This window comes from Semicossyphus pulcher, unplaced genomic scaffold (genome assembly GCF_022749685.1).
Source record: "Semicossyphus pulcher isolate SPU_LCO1_2020_fin unplaced genomic scaffold, fSemPul1.0.p SCAF_21, whole genome shotgun sequence".
In the NCBI taxonomy this organism is placed as follows: Eukaryota; Metazoa; Chordata; class Actinopteri; order Labriformes; family Labridae; genus Semicossyphus; species Semicossyphus pulcher.
Genome location: NW_027211695.1, coordinates 15763225 through 15777489, shown reverse-complemented (window position 1 = coordinate 15777489; position 14265 = coordinate 15763225). Strand labels below are relative to the sequence as shown.

The 14265-nt window shown below is 43.2% G+C and overlaps 1 protein-coding gene across 3 annotated transcripts in view; it reads left to right on the top strand.

Moving 5' to 3' along the window:
• The window catches only part of LOC138600522 (phosphatidylinositol-binding clathrin assembly protein), a 106195-nt gene that overhangs the window by 70133 nt on the left and 21797 nt on the right, over window positions 1–14265 (top strand). For 2 of the 3 annotated variants that reach the window (XM_069671941.1, XM_069671942.1), the window contains exons 11-13: window positions 4797–4930; window positions 6957–7057; window positions 9753–9863. In XM_069671941.1, the coding sequence (XP_069528042.1) occupies window positions 4797–4930; window positions 6957–7057; window positions 9753–9863 (346 nt within the window). The remainder of the gene's footprint in view (window positions 1–4796; window positions 4931–6956; window positions 7058–9752; window positions 9864–14265) is intronic. The other variant, XM_069671943.1, reaches the window with a different exon arrangement.

The following is a 14265-nucleotide window of genomic DNA, read 5'->3' as shown; positions in this document are numbered from 1 at the left end:
AGTCTGTAACACTTGAGCTCTGACGAGTGGCACAAATTGTTCATAAAAAAAGCCCAAAAAGCTTTTATGCTTCTCCACTTTTGTGCTGTAAAAATCGGACTTATTCTGCTGATAGATCGTTCTGCAACTTTTTCTGCTCTGTGAGTTGTGAGCTGCGGTCGAGGATAAAGGCCAGGAGTCTCGCAGCCGAAGGAAAAGTCAAGTGTAAAATGTGTTGACATTTCTAGCTCGGGCCCGGGGAGTCCTGCCTTACAGCGAGCTGTAATTGAGTCTGTGCAGAATCTGTGTGTGTTTTAAAAGCGTGCTTACATCCGCGCTGCAAAGATACAGTAAGCGTCTGAAGCATGTGTTCATCCGGGCAGATTAGGAGCTGCCCGTGCGTCTCTGCGTGTTTGTTTGTGTGTGCGCTTGATTGGATTTTCGCACCCTGTTTACTCGGTGCCCTAGGCTGGCCCGTTCCTGCCGAGGTCGACTGATTACCTCCGAGTTTAAGTTTGAAGACAGGGCGAGCGAGATCATAGCAGAGAGAGAGAGAGAGAGACGAGGTGAGCAGAGGTCGTGTAGATACGCCAGTCCAGCTGTCTGCGAGCTCTGGTGTCCATATGGACTCAAAACACACACACATATACACACACTTGTATAAAAAAAACACTTACACACTCAGCTTCTGTCCAGCTGGGGCCGCAGCCCGAACAATAACAGCAGCTCCCATTTGTTCCTCTCCACGCCGTCAGAATACGAATGAAGAGTCGACCACTACAGCAGCAGGACGGTCTGTTTATTATCTGAACCAAGTGCAAATGGATTGTTTGGATAAAAGGTCGTTCTGATACAGATACCGGTCTCCAAATGCCTCCAATACAGCCTGAAATACAGGATCGGGTGACGACCAGTACACTGATTTAATAAGCCCTGAAAACGTCTCCTGTTTCTGCCACCCTGGATGTACTATGGCTGCCGCTACTCATTTAGAGCCTCAATAAAGGCTGGTGCAGTGGTTAGCGCTGTTGCCTCACATCTAAAAGGTTCCTACGTCGAGCCTAGGGGCGGCCCTTCTGTGTGGAGTTTGCATGTTCATCCCATGCATGCGTGGGTTCCCTCCGGCTTCCTCCCACAGTCCAAAGACATGCTCGTTAGGTTAATCGGTGACGCCAAAATTGCCTATGTGTCTCTATGTGTCGGCCCTGAGATCAGTCCAGGTGTAACCCCGCCTCTCGCCCAATGACAGCTGGGATAGGCTCAAGCCCCTCGCGACTCTGAACAGGATACTATCTGCACGATAATGGATGAATCAGCAGCGCTAGCAGAGAATTTAATGTCAGTCAGAGGCAGCTAACTGTCAGTAATTTATGTTACGCTGCCGCTAACATTAGCTTAGCTTCACTTATAACACGCTCTACATTTGGTAGACCAGGCGCCCACACAGAGGCTACAGGACTTGACTTAGTGGCCGCAGGCTTGACTCCCGCCCCCGGCCCTTTGTCGCACGTCATCCCTCCAGCTCTTCTCCCAATATTTCCTGCCAAAGGAAGGCAGAAAATGGCCCATAAAACTAATCTTAAATGTTTTTTTAAAAAAAGTCTCCCTCTCTTCAAAAACACTAACAATTAAAACCTGTAAAAAGTAGTAGTTTCTGTTTTGTTATTTAGCAGCAGAAGAGAGAGGGACATGCGTCCAAAACTATCCCTCCATACATTATTTTTATTTATTCCCAGATTTATTTATGTTCAGTTCAGATTAAATATGTGTACAATACTGTAATAATATAATAATTAGGGATAGGCCGGGGCGATTATCGGCGCCGATATTCGGGCCTTTTTTTTATTTATTTTTTTTCGACGGCCGATAAGAGTTCATTTCTTTGCAAATGTTGTTTAACTTTGTTTTATTTACTTTATAAAACTTCAGGAAGTTATTTATTTATTTATTTAAATTTTCAGTTAACTTTATAAGAGATGCTGCTGACCCTGGGAACTCCCTGCACTTTTTGTTTGTTTGTTTAATAAACATATGCTTAAAGGCATTTAAACAAAGTTAAGTGTTGGAGTTTGTATTATTCAAAATTTTGACGCCAATATTTTCACTTTTACTGCAAATGAATATCGGCTCCAAATATCGGTTATCGGCCTTTTTGACTACTAATAATTGGTATCGGTATCGGCCCTGAAAAAACCATATCGGTCTATCTCTAATAATAATAATGTGCATGTTGTGCAAAGGGTTAAATCTAAGGAAAGCCAATTATAGCAATCATCACGTCCATACTGGGTTAGAAGCACACAGCTGTTAAATAACACTGAGCAAACTAAGTACATATAAAGCAATGAGTCCCGGGAAGAAGGAGAATTAAAACACCCGGGCGGCCATGTTTGAATAAATCCCACAAAGGCGCCATTATAAGCAGCGTGTCTATTCCCACTGCAGCAATCCAGGCTGAACATCACCTTTTGTTGTCCTGTTAATGACTCTCCATGTCGCCGAACGGCAACATTCACCTGTAATTTCCCTGAACATGTTCCCACATGATACGGCACCAATGTATCGATCCCAGTGGAGATATCAGGTCAGTGCAGCAGCAGCAGTAATGGGATCCGGCGGGAAATAATACACACATGGAACATAAGCAAGAACGATAATATCAATCAGCAAAGCAATAAAAGGTAATGTCATCACCTGTGGGAGTTTACAGGAACAGTGTGGATTGTTCACACTGCATCTTACTTAGATTTACACTCCCATCATGCTGGGATTTGTTGTCACATAACATCAGCTTAAGCTACAAAGTGATAGGAGCAATTTACCCAGCATGCATCAAGCTGACCCCGAAGCGAAACGTTCAAATTCATGCAGGAAATGAGAAGAGGAGCGGCGAACGTGTAGGAGCAGCTTCAAAGTAAACGTTCACCTTATATCAGCAGGGAAATAACTTGTGGTGCTTTCACTGTGTGTGGTTTCATACCAGAGCAGGCCAGACTGATCAATAATGATAATGAGTGTTTTCAGTGTTGTGTTTTCGGGATCAATCGAGTAATTGTTTGGCTTTAAAATATCCAAAACATGTGAATAAACGGTCAAATTGAAGTATTCAAATTGCTTGTTTTGATCAACAAACCGTCTAAAACCCAAAGACTCTTCATGTTCTACACTGTTTTACACAAAAATACAAAAAGATGGAAGCACAAGAGGCAATAAAAATACATTTTAAAAAAAGCACGTGTTGTTGTCGTAGAAACATGAATGAAAACCACACCCAAAGAGAAATAAACAGTCAAAAATAACCACCTAAAAAATGAGTGTTAAAAAAGAAGATGAAAAGATGAAAACTAGAACCAAACTATCATATTGGTCTGAATATAAGACAGGTTTTTTTCCCCTTGCGATACATCTGAAAAAGTGGGATCTCCTTATATTCAGGGTCTAGACTTTTAAATGCCAATACGTGCCAATTACCTGTAAAGCGAGTGTTCCCCTCATGACTGAGGCCAGCCGTCACTCACAGCTACAGATGAAAGACGGAGCGACACGGTGATCGTCTGGAACAAAATTGCTCAAAAGTCGGCCAAGTTAACCGACAGCTGAGGCCGAGTTATGATGTCAAATATAGAGTGTAATGTCCAAAAATTGTGAGCCCACAAAGACCACGCGGGCCACCGTAGCGCTGCGTAGCCCCTGCCCCATCCTCCTGTGCTCTCAGTGGGCTTAGCCCGGCCCTCCACACTTTGTTCAAACATATAATAAGTAGGATTTTGACCTTGCGTTTTGTCAACAACACATTCAAACGGGGCCCCTCCTCCTGGGCTCTTCGTCACCAGAAGCTCATCCTCTCTCGTGCGAGAACAAGCCTCATGACAGCATCACGGTAACCTTTGCGCTACCATGCTAACCGCCGGTTAGCTTGTCCTACCCGGTTTGAGACACTTACCTGTCCGACAGAAAGAAGGCCAACTCTTGTTCGCCGGTCTGAATGGGGCCCAGTTGCTAATTTGAACCACTCCCACTCACCTGTACGCTGTGATTGGCTCAGGGAACCACAACAGCGCCCTGCCTGAAAACGTCCCGTCCAAAGCAAAACAACAGAGTAGATGCAGAAGGAAGGGTCTCACAAGGGACTGCACACACACTCACCAACACACATAAGTGATGATTTAATTTTAAAGTGACCTCCTACACGATCACATCAGGCTTCTTATCTCTTGAAATAATCCCCCAAATTTCAAAATAAAAGCTTCTTTATTCTTGACTTTTATTCCCATCTAAAAAGCAGCGCCCGCACTCTGCTGATGCTCCTTTTTTAGGACGTGCTGAGGTTTCCAGCTTCACCACCAAACAGTGCTAAAGAGTTTTATTATCATTAGAAACCATTATCATTAGTTTTAAAGGACTTTCACTTCGCCGGCCGTCGTTGCTGTGTGTTTCCTGAATCCCACAGCACCAGGCCACCCTGGCAGACAGATACCAAGCAATTAGAAGTTTAGTTGGATGAACGCCTGAGTTTAAAGCTTTAATCCGAAGCCAAGAACTATTTCAGTATCACCAAAGAACACAGATTTAACTTTTCCCTTCATGTCTTCACTCTTAATGACTCAACATTGGGCTTGTTTGCAACGAGATGCTTGGCAGAGACGTCATATAAGAAGGCAGACGGGCCGTGAACACGGAAAAGTTACAGGAGGACAGCGCGAGGAATATTTAGGGTTCCTGTGAATTTTATTTTTATGTTCCAAAGGGAAATGACTGTTTAACAATGTCTTCCTGATCACATGATGTTTACTTTCTGTTGTGTGTTTGTGTTTCAGGACCAGCGCCTGAAGGAGATCAGCATGCAGACTCCGCCCTCTGCCTCCCCCAGCAGCCAGTCGATAGGCAGCGCCAACAACAACCACATCACACCGACACCAGAGCTGTTCACCTCTGCGCTGTCTGCCAACAGGTGGGCACACACACACACATGAACACACACACGTTAGCCTAAATGTTTGAAATCAATAAGGGTTATTTCATACAAAAAATCCCAGAATCCTTAGAGCTAACACTCTCGTGTATCCGTTTAAAGAGCCGCCAAACAAGCTTGTATTGTTCTAATAATAAAGTCAGTCGTTATTAAGCCTTTTTCACGTCATGCCAACTCATTTAAGTTTGATTTAGTCGTTTACTTAACAGAGAATAAGCACCATGCAGCTGTTAAGCAGACCTAGCTACAGTGCTAAAGCTAATGAGCTAATTTACATTTGTAGCTAATGGTCGGGAAACTCTTAAGAAGCTACAAAGACAGTCAAAACAGCTAAGCGGGCTGATCTCAACGAGCAAAGATTACATGCAGGCGCGTGATCGCACGTTACACCATCAGCCATGACATTAAGACCCCTGACAGGTAACGTGAATAACATTGATCACAATGTCGTTGCAATGGCACCTGTCAGTAGGTGGGATATGTGAAGCAGCAAGTGAACAGTTTGTCCTTGAAGTAGATGCGTTGGAAGCGTGAGGATGTGAATGACTTTTCAAATTGTGAGGCTACCTAGCTAGCAGGGAACGTTCCAGTAACACCGGCTAACATTACTTACAAGTTCTAATCAAGTTTTAATCTAGTATTTAAAGAAGGTTTTAAGGATGTTTATCATTTCAAATAAAGTTCTTGTAACGTTTAAACTTAACCTAAGACAAAACGTTTTAACTGCAACATTCTGAGGATCTTTTCAGGATGTTAGTACGGCCTGAACTATCAGAACGTGATTCATCAAACGTCCCTAAAATGTGAGATACATTCTCACTGCAACTCTCTGAGAATATTTTCAGACGTTCTCCTGCTATTAAAAGGAACATTCTGGGAACCAAATAAAAACTGCCCGCTCCAAACATTACCAGAACATCGCACGTAACGTTCTCAGAATGTTCTTAGAACAAAAACTTTCCAGCTGGGTAGACGACCTCCAAAACTGCAGCTCTTGCGGGGTGTTCCCGTCTGCAGTGATCAGTAGCTACCAAAAGTGGACCAAGGAAGGAAGACAGGTGAACTGGTGGTGAACATGGGGAGCGCAGGCTGGCCCGTGTGGTCCGATCCAACAGAAGAGCTACTGAAGCTCACATTGCTGAAGAAGTTGATAGGAAGCTGTCAGAACACACAGAGCATCAGTTTGTTGAGCGTGGCAGGGTGGCAGGTGGTCATCATGTCACGGCTGATTGGTGTATACTTTCTTTCCTGCAGAATCAAATGTATTATTGTAAAGAATATTCAATCAAATCTTTATTAAGCCTCGAGAAATCATTGGTTTCCCCCATTTGCAAAGATGTCAACAAAGAGAAAGTCTGCAATTTAAACAACCAAAAGAGGTTTGATATCTTTGCCTTGATTCGTCCGAGAGAAATTAGATCAAATAAATACACAGATTTGCTTCTGTGAAAGAAATAAAGTGCATAAATATGTAGTAAAAGGTATAAATGTGGGGTAAGCAATTTCTTTGAGATTATAACCGGTTGTGTTGAAGATAAAAGCCGATCTGAAAATCGATCTTCACAACGGTTTAAACACAAAAAACCACCTTTTGCCTTTTCAGCGTGATGTATGTATATTTGTTTGCACTTAAATACCCTCCAATAAATCAAACCCCTGCATCACACCTTTAGTTATTCCCGCTGTAATCGAGCTTCTTAGTAAGAGAATTTATTCTTTATAATCAGCACAGAATTCCTCCTCGACATGCACACGGTGTAACGCTCTGAATTTACTGCTGCTAACTGTTTTATTGCTCGTTGGAAGTTTTTAGGGCTCTGCAGAGAGCCAGGATTCATCTCTATCTGTGACAAACGAACACTTTTAGTGGCTGTTTAGGCGAGATTGATTAAATATTAACGCTCGATACCCGTCTGTCTGTCCATACTTGTCTCTTTTTTTTCTCCTAATCTCTTTCCTCCTTCTTTCTCTTTTCTTTATCTCTCTCCGCTCTCTCGCTCCTCAGCGTGCCCAATCTGAACAGTGACCTGTTTGATCTTCAGCCGGCCTTCATCCCCGCTGTGCAGAGCACTCCTTCAATCTCCACCGCCAACAGTGCCTGGGGAGGTACGCTACCTACACACACACCTGCACACACACACCTACATTAACACATATATGAAAGCAGCAGCAGGGATGCAGACATGCAGAAAGGACAGGCTCCTACCTGCAGATAAAACACACACAAATGGATTTAAACCGTATTTCACAGTGTGTGCGTCTGTCCGTCCATCTGTCCGTCCATTATTCTGCTTTATATGTAATCCATCCATCCTCCCACCATCATCTCCCCTCTTTTCTACAAAAGATAATATTGCATGACCCAGCCCGTGTCTCCTGCGCTGACAGACCGTTAAACGAAAAAGGATGCAGGTGTTGTTGTTGTAAATACTCTGAGGATTACGTAATAATAATAAAAACCTGTGTTCACACTCGTACGCACAAGAGGAAGAAAGAGACGGTGGCTGAATCTGAGCTGACATTTCTCTGGGACTGGTTTACAGAGAGGAAAATGTTGCTGCGGCAGAAAATCTGTCATGAAACTTTACTGGAAGTCTCTATATGTGAAAAGTGGTGACATTTCAGCCCAGAACCAGCGAGCTCAATTCAAAAAGTAGCACAAAGATGCATCTAGACGCTCCGTGGCAGAGGATTAAACCGCACTTAAAGAGAGTTGGCCACCTTTCAGAGTCAGAGCTGCTTCTTAGCTTATTTATCTGTCTTTTATGCCATCAGCGGCTCCCACACAGGAGCTGAGATAACTTCCTCAGATATAGCTGTAAAAGATGGAAACGCAGGTAAAGTTCAGTGAGGCAGGAGAATGAACAGTACAGTTTACAGTTCAACATTTGAGTTATTATGCTTTGTTTGTTTCCTGGCTCAGAGTAGGATGAGAAGTTTGCCATCTCATAAAAAGGAAGCTACAGCTAGCAGCCGGTTAGCCTAGCTTAGCGCAACTACTGTAAATAGGGACTAGCAGCTACCCTGGCTCAGTCGGAAGCTAACAGAATTCACAAAGCAGCACTTCTAAAGCTCACTAATTAACATTTTTATCGTCTGTATTTTAATTTGGAACTGTTGAATCAGTACGAAACCAAAGATGGAAGATGTTACTTTGTGCTAGACGGCCGCTAGCTTAAAATGCACCTTGTTAGCCTCTGATTACAACATCATATTATGATTTGCTCTGTGTTTAAGGGGTTACGTCGTGAGGACACCACTGCTAGTTACCATGGATGCCGAATTTTGTTACTTGTCTGTCTCTAGAAGCCGCTGAGGCTAACAGTTGAGCAAGCTAGCATGAGGGTAATGCAATGCAGAAAATGCTAAACCCTAATGGCAGAAGAAAAACATTAGAGCATTGGTGATGAATAACACAAAAGGCATGCTTTCATGTACCCCTCTCCCGCCTAAATTTAGCTGGTTGACGCAGGTTTTTTAGACCCGGGAAGACCCGCTAATAAATGCCAATTGTCTCTTTTCCCATTGCCAGTGAAGTATACTCCTGTCGGTCTGTTTTCTGCTGCGTCACCGTCTGACGTCACAAACGCACCCGAAGCAGGGTTAGTAAAGAGTGTTGTGTTACAGTGGTTAGGTCTTTATTGTATCTTTTACTCATTCAGTCTGTTTATCAAACTTGGCGCCGACAAATCTGGAACGATTCCGGAGACTCAGAATTTGCATTGAATTGAATTCACGCTGGAGAGGGGTAGAAGATTAGTGTGTCGACACAGGTTTTGTATTCCCATCAATGCCGATCGGAGCCGAGGCGATAATTACCCGGGTCTACTGCAGAGTCATTTGACCCGGGTCTGAATGCCGATTGTAACCTTTCCCACTAACCCAGTGGGAAAGCGTCTATACAGGCTGAACACGTTAAACCCAACCCCTTTTGACGACACCATATTTCTAGGCTATAAGCAACCAGTAGGGTCAGCAGGAACTTACTGTGCATTGCCATAAATTGGTTTGGTACAAAACCTACTTGTTGTTTTTACACTTTGGCTTTCATACAAATGAAACAAACAAGATATGACATGTTGTAAGTGAGCTTAAGACGTGCTGGAAGGTGGATTTTGTTACCTTTGACAAAGCCAGACTAGCTGTTCCAAGTGTTTGTGCTAGGCTACGCTAATCAGCGACTGATTCTTCTCATATCAGTTAGTGTTACACCTGATATGTACGGAACAATCCCTTTAAAAATGTGACTTTAAATGTACATGAAGGGTTTTACTCTCCTCGTGACCCATTTTGTATCCGCCACATTTAATTACCGTGAATCTCAGATCATCTTTGTGAGTCCCTGTTGTGTTTCCTGGAAGGTTTGCTCTATCAGCCACGTCGTGTTTATTTATAGGCGTTGGTGGCGTACTGTCTCTCTTGTGAATTTTGTCGGGTATTCTTGTTTCTTGGACTCCACAAAGACAGCCGCTCTCTGAGAATTCGAGCCCTAATCCCCAACAGGGATGTGGATGAAGACAGAAAAACAAAAGGTGTGTCGGTGGATTTCCTCGTGCACAGGCTTAACGCTCCTCTGAAAGCTCGACATTCCCCACAGCCTGCACACAATCCCGAGTTACTAAGACACAACAATGGCTGCTCGCTGGAGACTGTAATGTTCCTAATCTAATGGGATTAGTTTGGTGGGAGGTGGAGGAATCCTAACTAGAGCACAATCTGATGTTTAAATCTGAAGTGTGTGCCGACAGTATGTAACAGTTTAAACAGGTTTTAATGGCTCATATTTAACTGCCTCCCTCAGGATTGGAGAGCCAGCCTCTGCAGCAGACCACAGCAGCCATGACTGTAGATTTCGATGCCGTGTTTGGGAATAAAGCCACGCCAAGTAACAACGGCACACAACCTGCAGCCGGTAAAGCCCGCTCTGTCTGACTGTCCAGACAGGGCCAGACTGAAAAACTAAAAACCTTTTGGCTTTGCTGGCAGCACAAGCGTAGCTTTTCACTAACCTTCTGACTACTTCCAGAAACTTCTCTTGCTGCTGGGCGGGTGTCTGTCGCTTTTTTTTTTTGGCTCTGTCACGAAGCCTGGTGTTTGGGTTCTTGCAATATGACCTCTATTACTGCTATGGCAGTAAGTTCACAACAAGCGATGGCGATCAATTAATTAAAATTTCAGTTAATTCAAAAAGGAAAAGATGTTTCCTTTATATAAATTCAAAGCCTCTGAAAAGTTTCTGTCAAATGTCAAAGACAAGTCGATTTTATGGACTAAAAAAAACAATAAAATTTAATCTTCAGATAAAACTGTTATTAAGAGTTTAAAGTGGTAATCTGGAAAATTTGCATTTAAATAAATGTCTGTTAAATCTCTATCTATTGCTGAATGAGGTAACACAATGGTGATTGAGCCTATGGCCCACTGATGAAAGCCTTTGCATTTGCAGTATTACAGACTGGCTGTCTGTGGCGACTTTACTTCACAAGCGGCGCCCAGTAAGTGACGCGTTTCCCAGCAGCCAGCAGTGGTTGGTCTGCCAGAGAGGGTAGGCGGAGCTAAGCGGCTGCTTCTCCTCTCTCTGCAAGTGTTGCGAGTAAACAGTAATCTACTATGGCTGAACAAACAAAGAAAAGATCGATGACTACAGATACAACTTCAAAAATAATCCAAAGAAAAAGAAACAAACTCGACGCTCAGATGAAGCAAACAGTCTAAAAAGGAAAGTGACCGTCAGCCAGGAAAATCAAGAGATACAACTGGAGCCAACCGTGGACGTCACACATGCAACACTGTCTGGATATCTGGGAAGTGTGCTCCCGCAATTACCGTTTATCACCATAGGTGGCGCCAAAGAGAACGAAGGTGAGATCTTCGAGATTAACACTTAACTCTCAAAACTCTTTCATTGAAAACACTGGCAACAAGCCCATGATTACATCTGATTTCGACTCAGAATTTGCTAAATCCTGATTGGTGCAGGGACATTTGTGACCTCACGTTCTTCCATCACAGCCCCGCCCACTTAAAACTAGTAAGAAAGGGGAAGAAAAAACTGCAAAAATACTTTTTTCCCCTGTAAAACGACCACAATTGGTCTTAAAATGTGTAATTCACTAAAAGTAAGAAGCTGTTTTGAAAAAAAAATAGCATTCAGGGCCTCAAAGGATTACACATAAATTCTTTATGGGTTTTATTTGATCCAAAAGTTAACAGATCCCATTCCAGATTTTACTCAGTAAGTCAACTTTCTCTTCAGAGGTCTGCAACTTCTTCCAATATGAGCAATAAACAGATATTTCCGGATGACGAAACCAGGACAATAAATTAGTTAAATACTCTATTGAAGTATTATCATCTTGTAGATTTGCTCTCATTTTATTTGAATTATTTCTTGATTTATTTTAACTTTTAATCGCCAACTTAAATCTTTTAATCCAGTGAAAGATAGAACATCTAGAGATCTTAAATCAAATAAACAATGTGTAGGAAGCGTCTCCCCCCAGCTCCTCTTGTTGTGGTTTTGCTGCCTGCTCTGCTAACAGCTTCAGACGGATGGCTTAAGTGTTGCAGGTCTGGGGCTTTGGCTCGGAGCCCTCTTATTAGCTTACTTTCTTTTAACCTCTCAGCAGCTGACACAATCAATCTCGGTGCTTCTCAACCCTTTCGGGTCCCGAGACACTCCTGCGAGGCGTATAATTTTAAGGCACGGCGAGTTATCGACAGCTCCAAAGGCACAGCAGATAAGAGCGACTACCTGCAGAGGTCATCTGAAGACTATTTTCATCATACGGGGAGGAGGAAGTTCAGAGAGAAGTGCGGCTCTAGACTGAACCAGCTCACAGGAAGTTAGAGTGTGAAACTTTTGCTTTTTGAATATTAAATTTCAAACAAGTTAAAGTGAAAGTCAGATATTTATTCTTATTGTTCCCATCAAAAGGCCAAACCAAAGGAAAACTTTCATAGTTGCCAAGAAACTGTGAAAAGCACGTCAGTGAGTCATGCTGTTGCCGTGGGAGACGTGTACCTTTAGCATGATGAACGTGCTCTCTGTAGGTTTATTTTTGGATTCAATCCCACATATACCTTGCTATGAATCAGAGTGTTTCATTTGCTCAGGCAGCCAATCACAGCAGTTTATGGAGCACATTACACATGATAACATTTTAGTAAACATCCAAGATGGCTGCCGCTTCTATAGAATGTTCACATTCCCTTATAGCATCAGTGTTAACAAGCTGGATGGTCATTGATGTTGCATGCTAATGGTAAGGGTTGGCTACTTATGTCATGCCAAACGCCTGTGTGTTATATTAGCCATATTAATTGAATGGAGGTAGCCACCTAGCCTAGCAGCTAACCGCTACATCAGAGGTGTCGTTGCTCTCATTGGCTGTAGGTCTACCCAATTGCAACCATCGTCCGCAACGTTTAGAAAATGGAAATGAAGTGATTTGCAAATTGATCTGATGTTGTTAATTGTACGTTAATTGACCCTTCGCCAAGTCCCGCCCCCTTTGGTTACTGTTGCTACGCCTGTCAAGCTTTCGCACAAGCATGTAAATATTATGCCGTTTTAATGTTTAATTATGACTCCTTATAACTTTTATTATCTAATATATTTTAGCCCATTGCTAGCAAAACTAAAAGATCCCACTTTTTCATGTTGTTTAAAGCGCGTCAGGATATTGCTCGCATATCGTGGGCTTGATCCAAACACTGGATCTCCTAAAGACACAGCAGGAAAGCCCAACAAAATCCTGAGTTTGCCACAACAACGGCACAAAACAAGGGGTGGTAAAATAAAGGCTGTGAAGGTATCGTCAGGGGTGGTAGCGAAGGCCTTGACAGGGATCGCAAGCGGAGTCTTCCACAATCTTTAATCCATGTCCGACATCTCTCCTCTTGACACCCCACTCTAAACTTCGAGGATATCTGCTGTCCGACACGGTTTCGGCATTTCTCCTTGTTCTGAAAGCTTGACAGGCGCCTAGTTACGGTTGCTAACGTAGGATTGGACAGAGGCTGTTCACGGGAGGGGCTTAGCGAAGGGTCAGTTGTAGTTGTTGGCTAACATGTACCGTCCATGCTGCTGTTAATCCTTACTAGCAAACCACATGTGTATTAATCTGCTATTCAAATATATTAGACTTAAAGTAACGTTGGCTAAGTGCGAAACTGGATGAAGAAGTGATTGAGCCCTACAGATTCATGTCTTCAGTTGGACCTACCGCGCTTAAGTGCCAAACACTCTACTCGCTTGGATTGTGGGAAAATATTGAGAGAAGTTCCTCTGGGTTGTTGGTTTTGGTCTTTTCATGGGATTTTTTGGCAAAAAAAATTGGAATATTTCAGATTTATGGTTCAAGTTTCAGTGGAAACCTTTTTCCGAAAAATGGCATCACTTAATCCTATGTTTACACAGGTGCACACAGCCTTCCGTATAGCATTTTAAGCTAATTAGCCATCATTATTTACCAATAATTAATCAAGCAACTTTTGTTTCTCTTCTAACTACCGTTCACTCCAAAGTGAGGTCTCACTCCTGTTAATATTCCAGGTCCAAACTTAATATTTTCACAGCGACAGCACCCATCAATCAGCATTACTGGTAGTTTTCCAGGTTTAATCGGCCAGCTGTTTTCACACCAGCAGCTCAAACTCGTGTATGAAATTATGATCACACAGAGCTCGATCATTCGATCTTTTGTGACGTTTTTCTCTCACTTTATCATCATCTTACGGATTATTAGTTGCATTTGTACAGCTGTAGCATTTCTTCCTCAAACATTTGCCAGACAGAGTAAATGTTTAAAGAGTCAGAGTGCAGATTGTGCTCAGGGCCCGCTGGTTTCTCGCTGTAATCTAGTTTAACCCCGCCGACGTCTTCTGCTCCGCTCGGTGGTAACAGTTGGAGGCTTGTGGCTCCGGTGTGCCGCCTGGTTCTGGCTTTGGACGCACTAACTTCCTTCTATTAATAGTTCCTCTGTGTCGAAGCTGACACTACAACTACCAGTACACCATCTGGGCTACTGGCAGCATCTCACTGAAATCTGTGTGTGTGTGTGTGTGTGTGTGTTTCCCCACGTCCACATGTGACTTTATATCTGTCAGTGTTTGTTTCTGCGTCTGTTCGCACCTCGTCTGTCATTTTACCTCCGTCCCATCTGTCTGCTTCTGCTCGTCTGTGTTGTTTGTTGTCGTTCACACCGTTCCCTCCTCCCTCCTCCTCCTCCCTCCCTCCTTTTATTTCATCTCTCTCTCTCTCTGTATTTGCCTCATCGTCTCCCCATCACACTTCACAAGGCAAGAATCAC